Here is a 22,657-nt window from a genome sequence, read left to right on the forward strand (position 1 = left end):
GCTAAATATTTCTCTCTTACCTCTCCATTTTGGAAGAAATTAATTTGTTCAAAATGGTTCAACAATTGTCTCTCTCTTTTGAGTCAACTACTCACCACATGCACAGCTGTGCTAGCTAGCTGTAGCTTATGCTTTCAGTACTAGATTCATTATCTGATCCTTTGATTGGGTGGACAACATGTTAGTTTATAATGCAAGAGCTCTGATAGGTTGGAGGACATCCTCCGGAAGTTGTCTTAATTATTTTGAAAGTCTATGGAAGGGGGTGAAAACCATGAGCCTCCTAGGTTTTGTATTGAAGTCAATGTACCCAGATGAGGATGGAAGCTAGCTGTCCTCCGGCTACACCATGGTGCTACCCTACAGAGTGCTGTTGAGGCTACTGTAGGCCTTCTTTGCAAAATAGTGTGTTTTAATCAATTATTTGGTGACGTGATTATATTTAGTATAGTTTTATCTAAAAAAAAAAAAAAACTTTTTAAATGTTTTACAATTTTTATGAAATTCACTGAGGAGGATGGTCCTCCCCTGAGGACCCTCCACTGCTACACACTCATGTATCAATCTGACTGATGGATTGTGTTGTGCAGTAAGCAGGCTCAGGTGTATAACTGTGGCTCCTTCCACCTTCAAAGAATAGGCAAGAGGGCCAACCATGGAGAATAGTAAGACACTTATTTATATAACTCCACTATATTGTTTGTCCTCGTGTGTCTGTGCATGTTTTTCAGCATAAAATACTCTGCAGCCACTTAGCGTGGATACCAGGTGAGGCCACACACACAGATTCCTGTTGAACACTGTCTTTAAATACCTTATTTTCTCAATAACAGTCTTTGTCCTTCACTTCATCCTGCTCTCCCCTTCTCCCTAAATCCTATAGGTCAGTAGTTCCCAAACTATTTATAGTCCCATACCCCTTCAAACATTCAACCTTCAGCTGCGTACCCCCTCTAGCACCAGGGTCAAATATTGTTTTTTGCCATCATTGTAAGCCGTCCACACAAACACTATATGATACATTTATTAAACATAAGAATGAGTGAGTTTTTGTCACAACCCTGCTTGTGGGAAGTGACAAAGAGCTCTTATAGGACCATAATTTTGCTCTTTATTTAGCCATCTTACATATAAAACCTGATTTGTTCATCAAAAATTGTGAATAACTCACCACAGAGGGTGTGCATGAAAGGATGCACATAACTCTGCAGTGTTGGGTTGTATTGGAGAGAGTCTCAGTCTTAAATCATTTTCCACACACAGTCTGTGCCTGTATTTACTTTTCATGCTAGTGAGGGCCGAGAATCCACTCTCACATAGGTATGTGGTTGCAAAGGGTGATTTGCCAAGGCAGGATACTCTGAGCGCAGCCCTATCTGAAATCTGGCAGTGGCTCCTGATTAAATAAAATGTTCACAGAACCTCTTGTTGCAATTTCGATGAGGCTCTCTTGTTCATATATCGGTAAGTGGACTAGAGGCAGGGCATTAAATAACGAATCCAGTTGTTTGTGGCGTCCGTTTCGGGAAAGTACCTGGGTAATTGCGCACCTAGCGCACTCATGTGCTTGAGTTCATTTGCACACACAAAAATCATACAATGATGGAAAGACCTGTGTGTTGTCCTTGTTAATGCAGACAGAGAAGAACTCCAACTTCTTAATCATAGCCTCAATTTTGTCCCGCACATTGAATATAGTTGCGGAGAGTCCCTGTAATCCTAGATTCAGGTCATTCAGGCGAGAAAAAACATCACCCAGATAGGCCAGTCGTGTGAGAAAGCTCGTCTCTCAATTAAAAAAAACATGTAAATACTTTGCCCCTTGATAACCAGCTGTAAAAGTGTTACATGGTCGCTGCCCATATCATTGCATAGTGCAGAAAATACACGAGAGTTCAGGGCCTAGCTTTAAGAAAGTTAACCATTTTCACTGTAGTGTCCAAAACGTCTTTCAAGCTGTCAGGTATTCGCTGGGCAGCAAGAGCCTCTCGGATGCTGCAGTGTACCCAAGTGGCGTCGGGAGCAACTGCTTGCACGCGCGTTACCACTCCACTGTGTCTCCCTGTCATGGCTTTTGCGCCATCAGTACAGACACCAACACATCTTAACCACCAAAGTCCATTTGATGTCACAACGCTGTCCAGTACTTTAAAAATATCCTCTCATGTTATCCTGGTTTCCAGTGGTATGCAGAAGAGGATGTCTTCCTAATTGACCTCCCCATAAACGTAACGGACATATACCAGGAACTGTGCCGGGCCCGCCACGTCTGTTGACTCATCCAGCTGTAACGCATAGAACTCACTGGCTTGTATGCGAGACAGTAATTGTTTCAAAACATCTCCTGTCATGTCACTGATGCGTCGTGAAACAGTGTCTGCATAGTTTTTTTGTTCTTTTCCACCCTGCATTATCCCAGTCATATCTGCGGCAGCAGGAAGAATTAAGTCCTCCACAATATTATGGGGCTTGCCTGTCCTAGCCACTCGGTAGCTCACCATATAAGACGCTTCTAGCCCCTTCTTATTAATGGTATCTGTTGCTTTTATACATGTCTTACTACTCGAAAGTCGTCTTTATTCTCACTCAAACTCCTGTGGCTTATTTTTCAAATTGTTATGTTTCGTTTCTAAATGTCTGCGCAAGAGTGAAGGTTTCCCGCTAGAAAGTAACTGTTAATGTGATCGGATGTTAATTATTTGACTAGGCTACCTGTATAATTGAAATTGTTGTTATTTCGCTGAACACTAGATGGTTTAATTACATTTTTGGCAGTGAAATGAGGCTACTCAGGCGAGGGGGGGGGGAAAACACTCACCCAAATGTTGGAAAATATAAATGTACTGTTTGAAAATGTGAAGATTTTTTAAAAATTTTTTTTAATAAAAATATTTTTAAAATGTTTTTAAAATGTGAATCAAATTTTGATTTGGCGTAACCCCAACAGCATTGCCCAGTTTGGAAATACCTGCTCTAAGTTATATCAGCTGTGTTGGCCTTCCCTGTGGCTCAGTTGGTAGAGCATGGTGTTTGCAACGCCAGGGTTGTGGGTTCGATTCCCACGGGGGGCCAGAACAACAAAATGTATGCATTCACTACTGTAAGTCGCTCTGGATAAGAGTGTCTGCTAAATGACTAAAATGTTGGTGAACCCCTCCCACAACTGAACTGGCTACGTAGAGGGCAAAGCATGATCAGAGGTGAGGTAACTTGGTCGGGTCAACAGGAAGTATTATTAGAGACAGTGAAATACAGCTAGAGATGTAGTAGTCCCAGAGTTAATGATCCAAGGTCAGTTTTGCATTTCACCTCCTGAAGATTATGATAAAATAAAATGTTATTTGTCATATGCGCCGAATACAGTGAAATGCTTACTTATAAGCCCTTAATATAAGCCCTTAACCAACGATGCAGTTTTAAGAACAATATCTAAAAAAATAAATAATAATAATAAGACAGCAGCAGTAGAATAACAATAGCGAGGTTATATACACTGGTTAGTTGAGCTAATATGTACATGTAGGTAGAGTTATTAAAGTGACTATGCATAAATAACAGAGTAGCAGCAGGTAAGAGGGAGGGGGGGCAATGCAAATAGTCTGGGGTTGCCATTTTTCACCGCTTCCCACGACGCGTTTGCGGTGACAAAAAGGTTGTCTGTCTCTACTGAAAATGAATAGGAAGCGGTGTTTCACTGCGCGGCACTGCGTGCTAGTGTACACGGGTCATTATGGTCACGGGAAGTGACTTCCCAATGATTCCAGATAGTTTATTTCTTGTTTTTGCTTGCTTTTCAGAGGTATTTTTTTTATATATATTTTTTTTAAATTCAAAATACAGATCAACAATTTACATTGTTACATCATACAAAACAGAACGCAGGTATTAACGAGAAAATACAAAACAATTGATGAAGCACAAAACAATTGATGAAGTAATAAAAAATTATAGTGAAATTGTAATCACTCTAAAAAACGTTTTAATAAGATAGTTAAATTCATTGAAATATGTGTAATTTTGGTATAGAATTTTGGAATTTTTGTTTGTGTATAAAGTATTTGGCAACAAGAATAAACAACTTCACAATCATTTCAATGGTCTTGTTATCATCAATAGTAACATAAGTATTTTGCAAGGTTTTCCCAAAATTCTGACACAAATTCAAAGAACAAGTGAGACAGCTGGGATTTCTGTGAAAAAAGTGAGAACCTATCATCAATAGCCATAAATTTGGATAACATAGAATTACATGGATATATATTATGTTAAACTTTGAAGTGCACTTCCTTAACTTTGTTTGGTATACAATATTTGTAAGGCCTTAACCATGCATTTTTCCAGACAATGTCAGGAATAAGCATGTTCCAGAAAAATGTTCCTCTCAGTGTAAGTTGGTTTTGTGAATGAAGAATTTGCTTTATATATTTATTACAACAAGATTTCTCAGGTAAGCCCACGCCTTCCAATCTGAGTTCTGGATAAGCTTTGTGATCATTACCAAAGCTAAGATGAGTTTTCATTCGTGTAGTTAGACCACTGGGAACGGCTTTGATCACAGAAATAAACTATCTGAAAGGTATTGGAAACTCTTTCAATGTTATAAATTGTTCATATGTAAGAATATTACCCCTGTTGTCGAAAACATCAAGAACAAAGTCAATATTCCTCTCATGCCAGCTGGGGTACAACAATGACTTATTCCTTACAGTTATGTCTGAATTATTCCACAAAAGAGCTTTATGTTGGGAAAGATTTAGCAGGAAACATATTTTCCAGGCCATTAAAGCTTGTTGGTGAAACCTAGCCAATTTAGAGGGTAATCTTTCAGGAATATAATTACATTAAAAAAAATTGAAGACCTCCCAATTTATTAAATACATTATTTGGAATTAAAGGTATGGAATGAGAAGTATTTCTGTTAAATAAAATGACGTCAGTCGCAACGTAATATCGGTTTCCGGGCAAACTCAAAATAATGTTGTTTTATTAAATTACAAACTCGCCCGTTTACCTTCATGTTAAATGTTATATCACCGACACTCTTGTTATGGACAGGACACAATTATTCGCATTCAGAAGAAAATGCTGGGTTGTTCGAGCGTGCCTGATAGATACCTCGCTCGTACGCTCACTTCAGCTCGACCGACTAGCTAATCTCTACAACATCTGGGAAACCTAGCCAGCTAGCTACACGAGGACTTGTTTCGTCGAGAAATCCACACAATGTGGAATCGATGCATGTGTACAAACGTAGTTTTTTTTTTAATTATCGGACATTAAGGGGGCGGACACGATCTATTTAGCTTACGCAAGCTCATATTTGATTTAATATAATAAACTAAACTGATTTATATAAGAAATTATAATAGAGGTTATTTTTCGAATCATATCTCAACATCATTTAAAGACAGACTATTTTCACTATCGAATAACTCGTTTTGAGGTGAGTTAACACTCCATTAATTATATCCTTGCTCTCTTTACGTTAGCTACCTGCAAGTTTTGTGTTGGGAAATAGTTTCTAGCTACTGTTATATAGCGACAGCGTGTATCTAACTACGGAAAGATAATATACAATGCATTCCCATATACATTGCGCCTTTGTTAGATTACTTAGCTAGATAGCTAACACATTCAGAATGTGCATGCTAGCGGAGTAACGCTGCTTTTGTTTTCTTTTTTAAACCAATATGGAGGAGAGTGGCGTGTATACTAGAAGTGGAGAGCTCGTCCGTGTCACTGCTGGTCCATGACCATGACTCTAAATGCTGGCTAACTAGTTCACGTTAAATAGCTAAATAACACAGGCAGCAAGCTAGACTGCTAACTGAGAGTTTTCAAACCATCTTTAGCTAACTGATCACTATTTGCACATCATGATACAGTATGACCAAATCATTTCATAACGACCTTTGACTTTGGTATCACCTCGTATTGTAAGCGGTAGCTAGCTAGCCCTCCGATTGTTCAGATTGAAGGATGTGCGTTAACTCACCATCTCCTGCATGATTGCCACGGTAATTAAAATTGGAACTGCCAGTGGCCAACCTATCCATAGTCTCTGCCTTCTATTGAGCGCTGTGCTCATTGGATGTTTGACATTTGCGCACTGGTCTGTCTCTTGCTGCACATCCCTTTTAATTATCTACCCCCAAAAAGAACAACATACTGTGACATTAGGCATAGTAAACCTGTAATAACCAAGTTCTTACATTATGTTTTACTCACCTATGCAAAGGGCCCCTGTTAGAGAACTGGAAACAAGACTGTAACTACCAATTGGGGAGAAAGGGGTAAAACGTACAAAAAAATGTATAAATAGACATGTAGCCACTGATGAATCGCCTTCTCTCCAATGCTATTTTGTTTCCTGTCTACCTTTTATTGATTCCTGACCCTCATTGCCCTATTCTTGACTTTGACCAGGAACCAACTGCTGGTCCCACGGTCTACCTGATGAGTATGAGCGAGATTACAGAACCTTCTAATGATGCTCCCACTCTTACTGAAGGTCTTATAACATTTTTCATATATACAATGTCATTGTGTTGTCTGTGTGGGGTAAGGGAGCATATGTTTTTGCAAAACTCAAGCTGCTATTTCTACTAACAAATATACTTCTGCAGCAATGGGTAAACATTTATCATTTATGTGTGGCACTCAGTGTTGAGTTTCCCATCTACCTCTCATTTGTTTAACTGAATTACAGTATATCAATTCAAAAGGTGAGGCTATTTGTCTCACAAGATGCCATAGAGCAGGGCTCTCCAACCCTGTTCCTGGAGAGCTACCATCCTGTATGTTTTCAATATAACCCCAGTTGTAAGTAACCTGATTCAGTTTATCAACAAGCTAATTATAAGAATTAGGTGTTTGATTAAGGTTGGAGTGAAAACCTACAAGATGTTAGCTCTCTGGGAACAGGGTTGGAGAGCCTTGCCATAGAACTTAGCATTTGTAGGCTTTAAAGGGACAATCTGCAGCTGCTACATCAATTTTTGATAAAGATGAGCAAAAAAAAAAAAAACGGTATTAAAATAAATAATAAACATTGAGCTATTGTATCTTCAAAAAAAGTGGAATTATTTTATACAAATACAATTGCTTAGAGATTTTGTTAAAAATGTAAAAGAAAATACATTTAAAAAAGATAGGGGTCAAAATTATTAGCACCCCTGTTTTCAATACTCTAGCACCCTCCTCTTATGAGGATAACGGCACTGAGTCTTTTCTAAAATGTTTTATGAGATTGGAGAACACATTGGGAGGGGTCTTAGACCAATCCTCCATTACGAATCTTCCCAGATCCTTGATATTTGTCTGCCTTATGGACGGCCCTCTTCAAAATCAAACCACTGGTTTTCAACGGGTTCATGTCCAGAGACTGAGATGGCCATTGGGAAATGTAGATTTTTTTTGGTGGATTTTGATATGTGCTTGGGGTTATTATCACAAATATATGTAAATGCAGTTGTCTTGAAATCACCATAAATCCAGAGAAGGCCAGACTTAGATGACAAAGTTTGACAATTTGCCCATGAGAGACTGCCTGTTAAAGTGAGAACAGCACAACAAGGTGAGTCCAAAATGTGTTGTACGCTGCTGCATAAATAATATACCAGAGAGATGTGTATACTGTAGCTAAGAAAGTAATACTAAGAGTATATTGTGTAGTAAGCTGTTAGTAGCCCATGTGGCTCACCCTAATAATTGGCTCTATTTTCCTCTCTTAATTTCGCTTACTGTTCTGACTTGGTGGTGCACATGTAGCCTATAACCTGTTTTAGAGAAATGTAATCATTGAATATTGTAAGAGCTGTCATTGTCTGCTTATATGGCCCCTTTATTTATCATACGGTTCTGACTTGGTGTACAGGGAGAACACTGTAAGAACGGCCAATGTTCTGAATTCTGTCACTGTACATTTCAAAAGCGCTGAACAAATAGTTATATTGACTACGTCTGTCCTAGCTCGCTCATTAATGTCTTAATCGAATTTACGGATTGCCTCTTATCTGCTTGTCGTCCCCTTATGCCATAGTTTGTACATCTCAATTGTCAGTAGAAACCACATTTGTTTAAGCAAGTCAGGCATATAAGCTATGTTTTTTTTAAACGGCAGTAAATGAGGCTGAATGAACTGTTTCTCTGCCAGACAAGGCTCCTCTGATAGCCAGGTGTAGCAGTGGTAAAATGTTGGGACTGCTGTTGGGACAGCTTTATGTAGGCCCTAACAGTTGGTGGGCGGTTTGTCACCTTTATGGTGCAATTAATGTATTGTTTAGTGTTGTGTAGTGGCTTTACTGGCATGCATCCCCAACATTTTGTTTGTGTTTGCCCCACCAAGATTTACATGCCAGTAAATCTGAAGCTTGGCCGCAAGTGGATCTTGCAGCAAGACAATAACCCCAAGCACACATCAAATTCTACAAAGAAATGGTTAATTGACCACAAAATCAACATTTTGTAATGGCCATCTTTCTCTGGATATGAACCCCATTGAAAACGTATAGTTTGAATTGTCAGAGGGCCGTCCATAAGCGCAGATGAAGGATAGCAAGAATCTGGCAATATTCTGTATAGAGGAATGGTCTAAGATCCTTCCAAATGTGTTCTTCAATCTCATCAAACATTTTAGAAAAAGGATTGGTGCCGTTATCCTTGCAAGGGGAGGGTGCTGGAAAACTTTACTCCTATCTTTTAGACTTTCTTTATGACTACAAACAAAATCTCTTTCCCTTTTTAATATATATATATTTTTTACTTACAATATTGCTCAGGATTGTTTTGCTTATCTTTATCAAGGGTGCCAATCATTTCAGTCATGACTGAATACACATTCATTCTTGAATAATATAACTTATAAATGCCTCATTAACTTAGTTAAGCTGTCGTACCCCATCAGAACCCAAAATATAATATTTTTTCTCCAATGTTTGTAAACATAGTAAATGTATACAAATACTCTATAGCCTCAAAACATGCTTAAAACTATCATTTTGACATATTGGCTGGTCAGTCCTTGCAACCATAGCGCTGTCTATACATTTAAGATTGGTTACATTTCTCCAGCCCCATCCCTTAGCTTTTTACCAAAACAGAGGCGGGACGGCACTTCATTGTTTCAACTGGGGTTAACCCCTTTAATGAAAAGTTCAGTATAAGTGTCACTGTCAACAGAGTGGGCGTTTTCTGGAGCCGTGATTTGCTGCTCCTGCACCCACAGCCGACATTAACCCTGCACCCACAGCCATCATTCCACCTGCACCCACAGCCCCCACCCAGTCTGAGGTGACGATGACGACACCGGCTGAGAAGACACAGGAGAAGGCAGCTGAGGATGTGGTGGCCGTGGAGGAAGAGGAAGAATATGTGGTGGAGAAAGTTTTGAATGGAAGGGTGGTGAAAGGGAGAGTGGAGTACCTTCTTAAGTGGAAAGGCTTTTCGGAGTGAGTTTACACAATACAGATGTGATATAAATCATTTTTATCCCCATGTGGAATGCTTGTATTGACCAAACAAAACCCCTCTTTCACTCCAATGCCATTTTCTGGCTTAATTAACACTGCTTTTGTTTCTTCAGTGATGACAACACATGGGAGCCAGAGGATAATTTGGACTGTCCTGACCTGATTGCACTGTTTCTGCAGAAACAGAAATCCGCTCATGAGTCTGTAGGCAAGAGGAAGTCTGCAGAGCCTAATGTGGAAGGAGAGGAAAGTCGACCCAAGAAGAAAAAAGATGACGTAAGTCCTAAAGACAGAAGCGCGTACACAGATGGAATCATTTAGTCTTTTTCACATTGAGTGACACTCGCCCTTTGTTTTAGCCAGAGAAACTAAGGGGCTTCACTCGAGGTTTGGATCCAGAAAGGATTATTGGCGCCACTGACTCCACTGGAGAACTCATGTTCCTCATGAAATGGTTTGTAATAGCCCTTACTGCCCTATTCATTTTTATAAAATGTTTTACCTTTATGCTACTAGACCTAATCATGCAGCAGTCGCAAGTCAATATACCTGTCAATTCCCATAACCCTGTGTTCTGTTTATCATGCCTATGCATCAATAAAAAAAGTGGATCCATTTCCTTTAATCTCTTCATTCTATGCATCCTAACCTATTTCATAGCGCCACTACAATCCCTGAACTAGCCGGAACCCACCACTTAAGTACTCATCCAACTCATGGTTCTCTTTACACGGCCTGTTCTTGTAGGAAAAACTCAGATGAAGCAGACCTGGTACCAGCTAAGGAAGCAAATGTGAAGTGTCCACAGGTGGTCATATCGTTTTATGAGGAACGGCTCACGTGGCACTCTTACCCCACCGAGGAGGAGGAGAAGAAGGACGACAAGAACTAGCCGTTTTGGAGGTGTAAGGTATCAAGCTGGTTCTGAAGACTGTAGAGGTAGTGTCAAGGGTTTAGGGGGCTCTAGGCAAAGGGTCTGAGACAAGCATGACAGCACATGGACTCCCTTTTTGGTTTTATATCACCCATCAGGTTAAAATCTGGATATGACCAAAGTCAATACAGGCTATGGGTTCTCTTGAGAAATCACAACCCTGGAAGAAATGTATAATGCAGTGTTAAATGTTTTAAGATTCACTCTAGTGACCATTTGGATACTAGGAGATCATTTTCACAGGGCAGTTGACTAAGAGGTCTAGGCCTTGTACATTACTGTGTAGGCTGGTGGAAATGTTATCATTCATAGTCTTGTAAACAAGTCAACGGTGCCATTTAGTTTTATGTAAATGTTTTGTAGCTTATAGTGCAAAACAATGTTAATCTTTGCTCATTTTGTGACCGTTTTAGTGTATTGAGGTGACAACACATTTTTGAAAACCATGTTTTTTTTTTACTTTGCTCATCTGTCCATCTTATTCTAACATTTTCATAAACAGGACTTGCTTGTCTGTTTTGGAGAATAAACAACTTGTTACAATTGTCATCTGTCTCATACTGACAGAGCCTAAGCTTCAAATTTGTGTAAATAGTTGGATACATTAAGGCCTTATGTATTTATCTTCACAAAACCTAATGATCAGACATTCTATTCCCCCCAAATGGACACATTTCCCCTCATTATTAAATCATGCAAATGATGCAGTCACAGATGAAAATAAACACTTTATTAATCAATAAAATAACAATCCCAGATTGCCAGCAAATATTTAAATGTAAATCAAAGAAAATACATAACCAAAGCAGGGGCTGTGCAAAATGCAGACAAACTACAGAAAATAATGACAAAAGGAGACAATATTTACAGAACAAACAAGACCATTAACAAAAGCAGCACTAAGAAGTAATAACTTAAATGGGCTTTGCATTGTGTTGCAATGCAGGTGAACGTTTGCGCGTCTTAAATATCAAATGTTTTCTGAAGTGCGAGAACGAACAACTTTCTTCATTTAAATTGAGACAGCAACTTTTTTCCCTACGAAATAATTAGTACTGCATGAAACATCTGTTTAAAAGCGAAAGTATTTTTACTTTGGCTCCCCTCGGAGGGTAATGATGACAAGAACTATGAAAGTTATGTGGATGAAGAAGAACACAGGACATTCATCAGTGCAGCGACTTAGTTCTTTCCCATCCTTCACTGTAGATCTGGGGTTCACAAATGTACTCATTCTCTTTAAACAGCTATCTCTGCTGCATTAATAAATGGCCAAGTCTTTTTTTGATTAGGGGTACATGCTAAAACACAATTTGACCCCAAAAAACACATAAGCTCAGGCAATAGCACTTCTAATGTTCTGATAAGTCCAATAACCTTTTGTTCTCAAAACCCTCGAATTTAGAAATGTGCTTGTGAAACAAAGGCATTCGAAAACAAGGCTCTCACTTCACATATTATCCTTGTCAGTTCACTCAGTTCGATTCAATTAGTTTACAATTCTAAATGACACGTATGACCGTAGACTATTAAAGCTGACAACTAGGCTATTCATCAACTGTCTTGTCCATTGCTTCAGGTAACTATCAAATAGAATGACAACTCTTTCAAAGGCTACCACTGCAATTACTCGACAGCCGAACGGCTCATCTGTCACCTTACAAGAAACAAACCAACCTAATGATAGTAAAGATGGGTGCATTTGATTTGTAATAAAACGGGACACTTTCACAGGGTTGCAGTTCATACAATACTTCCTGCAAAGACGGCTATCAAAATCAATATTCCCTGGCCTGTAAAATTCCTGCAATGTGGTTTCAGGCACAACACACAGTGTGTGATGCAATAAGGGCATGGAGTAGACCCAACATGATGAAGCTAGACTTATAACCTAGCTTATTCTGGACAGTATGAGGATGTGTGGAAAACGAAAAGACTACCAGCAGAGCTCATCCTTAAACCTGCGGCAGACGGATAGCCAGAGACACGGCACGATGCATACAGCCAAGCCTTAGAAGGACAAATTACAGAGCTATATAGATATACAGAAGCTGATACATTTGTAACGCAGCGTGTGCCTTCTTCCTCAGCGTTCCATCTCCTATACTTGTCATGTTCCACCATCGTGGCAAGCCCAAGAATACTCTCCAAGCCTCTTTTGTGTTCCAGTGTCCTACATCAAAGGGACTCAAAGTCAATGGCCAGTCAAAAACGGTGGTATTTGTAATAAACACATTTTGAATGAGTGCAGTGTCAGACTAGCTAGACATTTGCTTAGAGTACAAGTGAAGTGCACAACACATTTGGTTAGTATCGGCGGTATTGTTAAGATAATGGTATCCTGGATGATGGACTCGCTTTACCCCACTGGTATCTTAACCTTTGACATCTCCAGGCCCTGTCTTAGCTTTCCTCTACATGTGCAACTTCTACTTACTCCAGAAACAGTCACTCCAAGGCCCAAGCAAGAAAACTGGTTTAACAATCCGTTCAAAGCTGACTAACAATAGACCGGAATTTACACCCAGTTTCATGTTGACTTAATGTTAGTTTTACCTTTAACTCTGACTTCACTTGATACCACTCCCTTCACTTCATAACATGAAGTAATAACATCATGGCCTGGTGCCAAAGATCCAGAGAAATCTTTCAACCCCTTCTTTTCCTTGTTTGTTCCTTTTTTTCTACCCAAACAATGAAAATTCAGTACTCAAATTATGAACTTCTGCTTCAAAGTCGTTTCCCAGAGAAAACACAGGAACCACAAAAGAAAAGGAAAAAAACCTAATGCAAGAAAAGTAGTCAACAATGCAGTTTCTCCTCACAAGAATCTTCTCAAAGGAAAAAAGACCTCTCTTGCATCTGCAGAAATCTTTCTTAGTGATTTTAGCTAAATGAAAGAAAAGGCATCAGCTTCCTCCTCACTTCTTTTTGTCCTTTTGTTTCTTTTCGGGCTTACGGGTTTGCTGATCTGTCATGGTGCGGGGCATGATCAGAACGCTGCCGTCGGCGCTGTACTGGAGCGAGTACTCGCTGGGGGGGTAGGGCTGGCCCTCCTCATCCCGAAGCTGGGTGAACACCTCCTGGTAGAGGCTTTGCACTTTCTGCTTCATCTGGCGGATGGAGCGAATAAACTCCATCTTCTCCTTCAGCAGCCGCGCCTTGTCACGACGCAGGTCGTGCACCCCTTGCTCCAGGTTGATGATGGTATCCAGCTTGCGCTTGCGGCAGTTCTGGGCCGCCATCTTGTTCTTACCACGTCTACGAATGTCGCGGACGAGGGCCAGTTGGGCCTCGCTCAGGTGGTGCTTGGAAAGAAGCTCGTTGAACTCCTCCACAGGCAGATTTATGATCTTCTCGTTTGAGAAGGGGATCTTCATGGCCCGAGCCCGTCGCTCATCGCGACTCGACTGTTTGTCCAGGAAGTCCTGTTGGGGCTTAAGCTTTGACTGCTTCTCACGGCCCATTTTCTTGCCAGTGGGAATCGGTAGCTCTAGGTGTTCATCGAACGATGAAGACAGTGGTAAATTGTAGGTGTGATTGTGGTTGATGTTGTCGAGCTGAGGGAGCCCGTGGAACTGGGAGGGGTCCTGGTAGCTCATGCGGCAGAGCTTGTTGAACTCGGGCTGGTAGCCCCCCACAGCGCCTTCTTCTGGTTCCACGGCAGCTGACTCCGAGTCAGTGCTGTATCCCACAGCCCCTTCCTCTGAGAAGGTGGCAGAGGTGGAGGAGGAGGAAGCGGCGGAGGAGCAGGAGGTCTCAGAGCTGCTCGGGGAGGCCGGGCTGTGACTGGAGTCTAGGGAGAGGCCTGAGTCCGAGTCGAGTTCATCCTCCAGCTGAGAGGCCTGGGCCTGGTTGAAGCCCTCCTCCATTGCCAGGTCCAGCAGACTGATCTCATCCAGCATAGACTCCTCCAGCAGAGTGCTGAAGGGATCAGGCAACACTGGAGTGCAAGTGATGTTGTTGGTGCTGTTCAGAGGCGGTGGGAGAAAGAGTCCAGTCAGGTTGGTGGCTCCGAATGTAGAGTTGACGTTGGAGGAGTTGCTGGAGGACATTCTAAGCAAGGGGGTCCGTGGGGTGCTAGTGGCATCCATCTCTGGATTGAAAAGTGTGGGAAAGTCCTGGCTGCAGCTAGGGAGGGAGGCCTGGTGAAGGCTGACATCTTGGTGAATAAGGGTGGAGGAACGAGTAAGTCCAAAGCTTCCAACTGAGCCGGACTCACTTGTGCTGCCACTGGTATTGGTACTGTTGGAAGTAGTGCTGAGGAAGGAGTTCTCTGAGGTGTTATTAACCTCCATTTCCTTCAAAAGAGAAAAGAATTGTAAGATTATTATTATTTTTTTACTGGAGAACCAGTTGTGATTAAAGCGCAAGTACAAACCTGTAGTTCCATGATAGCCATGATGTCTTGCCACTGCTGCTCCAGGTCCAACGGGGGAGCCAGTGGTAAGCCCCGAGATGTGGATGGAGCTTCTTCATTGGCCACCACAAGCTCAGCTGTGACTACAGGGGCTGGAAACTGATAAGATGTTTACCTTTAAAAGTCTCACAATTGTTTTTTTGATTTCCATAGACTATAGTGTTAATCTAGCATTTGTAATATCATAAAACAGCATGCAAATGTCTTTACCTCAGGAGATTCTTCTCCGAAAGGGAAGGTGGCCTCCAGCAGCCTTAGGCATTCCTGCAGGGACAGTGAGGTCTGAGAGCCAAGGCCTGGGATCTGGGGGAGGGGCAGACAGCACAGAGGTCACTCCCTTTACTATCAACTACAGTGGACACACAAGATCATGAACACAATCTGTTCCCTTAGCTACCTGCTCTGGTATGCTCTCCCCGGTCTCTCCATCCACAGGCTGAGCCTCTTGAAGGTTCACTCCATTCCTCCATCTCTCCTGTGCCTCTGCTCTTTCCTCCTCCTCTGGGCTGGGCTTTTCCACCTCACTCTCCTTCTGGCGACTGCTATAGTTGAACACTTCCCGTCCTGCGCCAAGGTCGATGTCCTGTCGCCACAGGATGTCAATCAAATCAATGTCCTGAAAAATTCATGATGTGAAAAAGATGTTAGGACTACAAAGAAAAGAGCCCCCTTGATTGAGTTGCACAACATCTTGTCTTACACAACTTAATTCAAAATAAAAAGCACTTCAAGGAGAGAGAACTACAGTGCCTTGAGAAAGTATTCACACCCCTTGACTTTTTCAACATTTTCTTTTTTTACAGCCGGAATTTAAAATTGATTATATTTAGATGCGTCACTGGCCTACACACAATAGCCAATAATGTCAAAGTGGAATAATGTTTTTAGAAATGTTTACAAATTAATTAAAAGCTGAAGTCTTGAGTCCATAAGTATTCAACCCTTTTGTTATGGCAAGCCTAAATAAGTTCAGGAGTAAACATTTGCTTAACAAGTCACATAATAAGTTGCATGGACTCACCGTGTGCAATAAGTGTTTAACATGAATTTTGAATGACTACCTCATCTCTGTACCCCACACATACAATTATCTGTAAGGTCCCTCAGTCGAGCAGTGAATTTCAAACACCGATTCAACCAGAAAGACCAGGGAGGTTTTCCAATGCCTCGCAAAGAAGGGCACCTATTGGTAGATGGGTAAAAATAAAAAAAAAGCAGACATTGAATATCCCTTTGAGCATGGTGAAGTTATTAAATTACACTTTGGAGGGTGTATAAATATACCCCGTCACTACAAAAGATACAGGCTTCCTTCCCAACTCAGTTGCCAGAGAGTGAGGAAACTGCTCAGGGATTTCACCATGAGGCCAATGGTGACTTTAAAACAGTTATAGAGTTTAATGGCTGAAAACTGAGAAAACTGAGGATGGATCAACAACTTTGTAGTTACACAACAATACTAACTTAAATGACAGAGTGAAAAGGAGGAAGCCTGTACAGAATACAAATATTCCAAAACATTAATCCTGTTTGCAATAAGGAACTAAATTAAAACTGCAAAAAAAGTGGCAAAGAAATTAACTTTAGGTCATGATTACAAAGCGTTGTGTTTGGGGCAAATCCAACACAACACTGAGTACCGCTCTTCATATTTTAAAGCATGGTGGTGGCTGCATCACGTTATGGGTATGCTTGTCATCGGCAAGGACTAGGGAGTTTTTGGAGATAAAAAGAAACAGAATAGAGCTAAAACACAGGCAAAATCCTAGAGGAAAACCTGGTTTAGTCTGCTTTCCAACAGGCAAATTAATCTTTCAGAAGGACAATAACCTAAAACACAAGGCCAAATACACACTGGAGTTGCTTACCAAGATGACATTGAATGTTCCCGAGTGGCCTAGTTAGAATTGATTCAAATCGGCTTGAAAATCTATGGCAAGACTTGAAAATGGCTGTCTAGCCATGATCAACAACCAACTTGATAGAGCTTAAAGAATTATTAAAATAATAATGTGCAAATATTGTACAATCCAGGTGTGCAAAGCTTTTAGAGACTTACTCAGAAAGACTCACAGCTGTAATCGCTGCCAAAGGTGATGCTAACATATTGACGCATGGGTGTGAATACTTTTGTAAATGAGAATTCTGTATTTCATTTTCAATAATATAAAAAAAACATTTTCACTTTTTCATTATGGGGTAGTGTGTGTGTAGATGGGTGAGAAGAAAAAAAGTTATATAATCTATTTTCAATTCAGGCTGTATATAACACGTGGAATAAGTCAATGGGTATGAATACTTTGATGGTACTGTACTTGACTGTGGTGCAAAAATCAAAGATGCCTATACCTGTGATACTGTTGGCTTTACATTTCGATATTTTCATCCTCAGGTCAACACAAGGTGACATATATAATGCGATTTAAAGTAACTGTCCAGTCAAAATCTCACTTTTAAAAGTTCATATTCAGTTAGCGCATACACAAATAATGTTGTTCACTCATCCTGTACTCTTGTGGCCAAAGCATAAATTGAAGGGGGAAAAAAACACTTAACAACCCACATCAAACGTGTGTCTCAAACAGACATGCTAGTTCCTCATAGAGGATGAGTTGGCCAATCAGCAGTCTACTGGCATTAATATTTTTTCATGACCGGTATAGGCCGAGACAAGATTCTGTTGTTGGGGTATGCATGCCCACACCATTCCAACACAGAAAATCAGCTTTTTTAACATCGCTTTCCTTCCAAAAGATAATTATAATATGAGTGAAATGCTTAATTATAGGTCATATTTCATACAAAAACATGGAACTTCAGATCATGTAAGCAGGGATGGGCGATTGGGGTGGGGGCCTTAAAAAAATCATGAGGGGCCGAAGTGGCTTGCAGGTCTGCATACCCACATCCATGCATACCCACACATACATTTAGAGCTAGCCCTAGTCTTTGAGGCTTAAGTAAAATTTTGCCCCCACCCTACCCTGAGAAAAACACTAGCTGTCACGGGCTAATTGAGTGAATGGCAGTGACTGACATAAGTGGAAAAACTGCTGATGGACAACCAAATTTCGAAATTGCACTTTATGTATTCTACTATTCTAACTCAACATATTAAGTTGAGACCCCAACTGAGTCTCTCACACACACACACACACACACACACACTTGCCCATCCCTGATGTAAGCCCACTAATGCAACAGTAGCCACTTAATTACCATAAAAGCATGTGATCCATTTGGAGACTTAGTTAATTCTACTTTAACAATGGCTTAGTGTCGCCCAAAACCACACTGCCTCCAAGTGGTGGTCCTGTGACTATTAGGGGCAAGGATGATTCTAATGCAAGGACATTACAATAATGCAAAAAACACATTACACAATAATGCCAGAAATAATTATACACTGCTGAAAAAAATAAAGGGAACACTTAAACAACACATCCTAGATCTGAATGAATGAAATAATCTTATTAAATACTTTTTTCTTTACATAGTTGAATGTGCTGACAACAAAATCACACAAAAATAATCAATGGACATCCAATTTATCAACCCATGGAGGTCTGGATTTGGAGTCACACTCAAAATTAAAGTGGAAAACCACACTACAGGCTGATCCAACTTTGATGTAATGTCCTTAAAACAAGTCAAAATGAGGCTCAGTAGTGTGTGTGGCCTCCACGTGCCTGTATGACCTCCCTACAACACCTGGGCATGCTCCTGATGAGGTGGCGGATGGTCTCCTGAGGGATCTCCTCCCAGACCTGGACTAAAGCATCCGCCAACTCCTGGACAGTCTGTGGTGCAACGTGGCGTTGGTTGATGGAGCAAGACATGTGCTCAATTGGATTCAGGTCTGGGGAACGGGCGGGCCAGTCCATAGCATTAATGCCTTCCTCTTGCAGGAACTGCTGACACACTCCAGCCACATGAGGTCTAGCATTGTCTTGCATTAGGAGGAACCCAGGGCCAACCGCACCAGCATATGGTCTCACAAGAGGTCTGAGGATCTCATCTCGGTACCTAATGGCAGTCAGGCTACTTCTGGCGAGCACATGGAGGGCTGTGCGACCCCCCAAAGAAATGCCACCCCGCACCATGACTGACCCACCGCCAAACCGGTCATGCTGGAGGATGTTGCAGGCAGCAGAATGTTCTCCACGGCATCTCCAGACTCTGTCACGTCTGTCACGTGCTTAGTGTGAACCTGCTTTCATCTGTGAAGAGCACAGGGCGCCAGTGGCGAATTTGCCAGTCTTGGTGTTATCTGGCAAATGCCAAACGTCCTGCACGGTGTTGGGCTGTAAGCACAACCCCCACCTGTGGACGTCGGGCCCTCATACCACCCTCATGGAGTCTGTTTCTGACCGTTTGAGCAGACACATGCACATTTGTGGCCTGCTGGAGGTCATTTTGCAGGGCTCTGGCAGTGCTCCTCCTTGCACAAAGGCGGAGGTAGCGGTCCTGCTGCTGGGTTGTTGCCCTCCTACGGCCTCCTCCACGTCTCCTGATGTACTGGCCTGTCTCCTGGTAGCGCCTCCATGCTCTGGACACTACGCTGACAGACACAGCAAACCTTCTTGCCACAGCTCGCATTGATGTACCATCCTGGATGAGCTGCACTACCTGAGCCACTTGTGTGGGTTGTAGACTCCGTCTCATGCTACCACTTGAGTGAAAGCACCGCCAGCATTCAAAAGTGACCAAAACATCAGCCAGGAAGCATAGGAACTGAGAAGTGGTCTGTGGTCTCCACCTGCAGAACCACTCCTTTATTGGGGGTGTCTTGCTTATTGCCTATAATTTCCACCTGTTGTCTATTCCATTTGCACAACAGCATGTGCAATTTATTGTCAATCAGTGTTGCTTCCTAAGTGGACAGTTTGATTTCACAGAAGTGTGATTGACTTGGAGTTACATTGTGTTGTTTATGTGTTCCCTTTATTTTTTTGAGCAGTATATTTCATAAAAATTGTGATTTATCAAGGTTCACACATAAAAAGGCATCTCTGATAGACAGCTATATACAGCAATCTGAGAAGTAGGCCTATTTCCTCCTAGTAACATATCCCTCTCTGTACATTACAATAGAAGTGCCATGCCCCTGCTTGCCTTGATCTCCCCTCTACTCAGGCTCATGAGACTATCTCATGCTTTCCTACCTCTTTGGTGAGATCATCATTGCCATCCCTGTTGTGTTGCTCCTGGCTGTCCTCAGGGGCCACGGCTCCCAGGGTGCTGTCCTCTCCACTTGGGTTGTAGGTGGACTCAGGCGCTCCGCCGCCACCCCTCATGGTCGGGGTTTCGGAGTTGTTCACGTCCTCCAGGCCGGCCCCATTGTCCAGGGTGATGCTGGGGCTGGACTGGCTGGCGGCGGACACCACAGTCTCAGGGTCACGGTGCACCAGCCACGTGCTCAGCTCTGGACTGGGCACTGACAGGCGATCCAGCTGGCGCACCTGGTTCAGCAGCCGGCGGGTGGTAAAGAACTGGTCAAGGTCCACACTCTTGGGATGGATGCCATATCCGTCCAGCGTGTTGCGGAGGTTGTGGAACTGCGTTTGGGTGTAGGCCGAGCTGGGGCCTAAGATGATCTCCCGCAGTGGGGGCAGCTGATTGCTCAGGTAGGTGTCCAGGTCCACCCGCACCCCAATGAGACTCAGGAGGATGGTGAACTGAATCAGGCCCTCTGTGAAGTACTTTTTCAGGTAAAGCATTTCTTTACAAAGGAACAAAAAGTGAAGTAAAAAAGTCAAAAATGAACAGGGGACAAATTAGAGTGGCGCAATAGTTGATACTGAGATAAAGACTGGGATAAACAATGAAAGTATGACAATTGCAGATATGACAGAAGAGGGACTTTCGCAACTTTCTCTTTTAGCAGTATTTTGCAGAGTTTGCTTAAAATGCGAATAGAATAGAGAGGGTTGCTGTGGTCTTGTATGTGCGCCCAATATCAGTCAAAAGGGTAAACTGTGTTCTAGGTCAGGCTTTGGTCTTCCCCATCAGTAAGTCCTCCCATACCTGCACAGACAGACAGAGAGAGATCAAGGCCAAATGAAACCTTGATACCTTTAAAAAAAATGTATGACAGGATAAAGAAATGTGCATTTGTTGAGTAAACATGCTTAGATTAAAATGTTAGGTTAAATGTCTTCCAACCTAAGCTGTGTACTACAGTATGATTTCACAGTAAAAATATATATACAAAAATGACATTACAATGTCAAAAGAATATATTACATAACATAACATTACATGACATATCTTGTCCGAACAATGGACAAGATGAAATGTGAGTATGGCCTCAGATGTTGAAACAAACAGGCTTTTCCTCAAACGTGTACAATGGGCAGTCAGCCACAAACGATTTAAGATTACCAAAATTCAACCAACATGAATAGCCAAATGAAACTAAACTCTAAACCATAAACCTAGCATATGCACTGCCAGTGAATGCAAAAACAAACCGTAACTCCTATTCCACATATTTCTATGGGAGGAACAATAGACACATACTCCTTAGCAGCAAACCATCACATCGCCACTTCCTAAAGCAGTGGTGTTCAAACGTATCCTTGGGGACCCCCATCTGTTCCATGTATTTGATATATTCCAAAGAAAGCACACCTGATTCCAATTGTCAACGAATCATAAAGCCATTGCGAGCTAGTTCAGGGCTACAATCAAATTGTTAACTGGGGGTCCCTGAGGAGAGGTTTGAAAACCACTCTCTCTAGAGAACACACTGTACCTCAACCCCAATTCAAGAAGACCAATTTGACATGCCAACCTGACAATGTACAACTGAAATGTATCACCTAGTCCAGTGCATAACAGGAATCGATGTGAAGGTGAAAGAGGGAGGGTCTCGGGTTCTCCTCCAGTAGCTACGCTTCATGACTCCCATCCCTAGCAGTCTCCCTCTCATCCATTTTCTTTTCAAGATCTGCAGCTTACCGATGTGTCACTCACACATACACAATTGCATTAAAATAATAGCAATAAAAACGATGCATCAGTATATCTGTAAATAATGTTTAAAAGTAGGCAGCCGAACAACATCGTAGCCAGCATCCACTGGTATTTCTCGTCCAGAGGGAAGTGTTGATAGCGCTCATTTCCGATATCAAGCAACCTCCCTAGCAACAAGTGGCGCAGGGATGACTGGCAGGCTGGTGAACCATTCACAAACCAAGGATACGATCACAACGTGTGACTCTCAGAAACGTTAACCAATGGGGAAAAGATGGGGGCGGGATGTTGAGGTGACAGCAACGGGGAAGAGAAATTGCTAAAATGTACCGTTAGCTCGTTAACTGTTACTATGTATTTTAAAACAATGTGTTGCATTGCCAATCTCAACTAAACGTACACACAAGAAGCAGATAATGCATCCGCCTACTTTACGTCGCTTATCCAAAATATTCAAGCGCAATTAGCTACAAGCTAACGTTATGTTGCTAGCCAACGTTGGCTATCTAGTAAAGCTAGTTGGCTAACGTTAGCTATCTAGCTAAAACCTATTTTATACTTACGCGTGGAGATTTTATACATCTGCCTGTATGCCCACAAGTCGGCCACCTTCTATAACCATTATTTGATTTCAGAAGAGTTCTCTCATATGTTTTATTAGCATTACACAATGTCATTATCCACCCTCTCCCCCCATTGAATGGCCCACCATGACTTGACAATATTTCCATAGGCTAGCTAACAGCGGCGCATCTGACACCAAAACACGCTTCCCACAGAGCATGCGTAGAACATTCTTGGGCGCATGTTTACATCATCGCAGTGAAAATCCCCGAATTTAATCGACTGGCTTGT

At 41.8% G+C, this 22,657-nt stretch overlaps 2 protein-coding genes across 8 annotated transcripts; one reads left to right on the forward strand and one right to left on the reverse strand.

The window, feature by feature from the left end:
• Positions 1-5,057: 5,057 nt before the first annotated feature.
• LOC106589288 (chromobox protein homolog 1) lies at positions 5,058-10,953 on the forward strand. Of its 2 annotated transcripts, none has more exons than XM_014179066.2 (6): positions 5,058-5,443; positions 6,427-6,511; positions 9,181-9,449; positions 9,584-9,746; positions 9,830-9,924; positions 10,218-10,953. In XM_014179066.2, the coding sequence occupies exons 3-6, from the start codon at positions 9,298-9,300 to the stop codon at positions 10,360-10,362; spliced, it is 555 nt and encodes a 184-aa protein (XP_014034541.1). In that variant the 5' UTR covers positions 5,058-5,443; positions 6,427-6,511; positions 9,181-9,297; the 3' UTR covers positions 10,363-10,953. The 2 variants fall into 2 exon arrangements, with proteins under 2 accessions (XP_014034541.1, XP_014034540.1); XM_014179065.2 differs by having other exon boundaries at positions 5,060-5,443; positions 9,227-9,449.
• Positions 10,954-11,119: 166 nt separating this feature from the next.
• LOC106589287 (endoplasmic reticulum membrane sensor NFE2L1) lies at positions 11,120-22,582 on the reverse strand. Of its 6 annotated transcripts, none has more exons than XM_014179059.2 (6): positions 22,366-22,582; positions 19,990-20,851; positions 15,222-15,440; positions 15,035-15,127; positions 14,786-14,923; positions 11,120-14,705 (listed from the first exon to the last, which is right to left on the reverse strand). In XM_014179059.2, exons 2-6 carry the CDS (start codon positions 20,542-20,544, stop codon positions 13,326-13,328), a joined length of 2,385 nt encoding a protein of 794 aa, XP_014034534.1. In that variant the 5' UTR covers positions 20,545-20,851; positions 22,366-22,582; the 3' UTR covers positions 11,120-13,325. The 6 variants fall into 6 exon arrangements, with proteins under 6 accessions (XP_014034534.1, XP_014034539.1, XP_014034533.1 ...); XM_014179064.2 differs by having other exon boundaries at positions 15,222-15,407; positions 19,990-20,546; positions 22,366-22,566; XM_014179058.2 differs by having other exon boundaries at positions 19,990-20,546; positions 22,366-22,565.
• Between the last annotated feature and the right edge of the window lie 75 nt (positions 22,583-22,657).

The sequence above is a fragment of the Salmo salar genome, chromosome ssa28 (assembly GCF_905237065.1).
Source record: "Salmo salar chromosome ssa28, Ssal_v3.1, whole genome shotgun sequence".
Taxonomy (NCBI): Eukaryota; Metazoa; Chordata; class Actinopteri; order Salmoniformes; family Salmonidae; genus Salmo; species Salmo salar.

What these genes read in the sequence shown, in the direction of transcription:
- LOC106589288 (XM_014179065.2), top strand. Translation starts at nt 6,457, where the DNA reads ATGAGTATGAGCGAGATTACAGAACCTTCTAATGATGCTCCCACTCTT. An exon ending in TGCTCCCACTCTTACTGAAG is followed by an intron (nt 6,512 to 9,226) that starts GTCTTATAACAT and finishes CTGCACCCACAG; the next exon opens with CCGACATTAACCCTGCACCC. An exon ending in AAGTGGAAAGGCTTTTCGGA is followed by an intron (nt 9,450 to 9,583) that starts GTGAGTTTACAC and finishes TTGTTTCTTCAG; the next exon opens with TGATGACAACACATGGGAGC.
- LOC106589287 (XM_014179058.2), bottom strand. An exon ending in ATGATGATCTCACCAAAGAG is followed by an intron (nt 15,441 to 19,989) that starts GTAGGAAAGCAT and finishes TGAATTTTTCAG; the next exon opens with GACATTGATTTGATTGACAT. An exon ending in GGGAGAGCATACCAGAGCAG is followed by an intron (nt 15,128 to 15,221) that starts GTAGCTAAGGGA and finishes CCCCTCCCCCAG; the next exon opens with ATCCCAGGCCTTGGCTCTCA.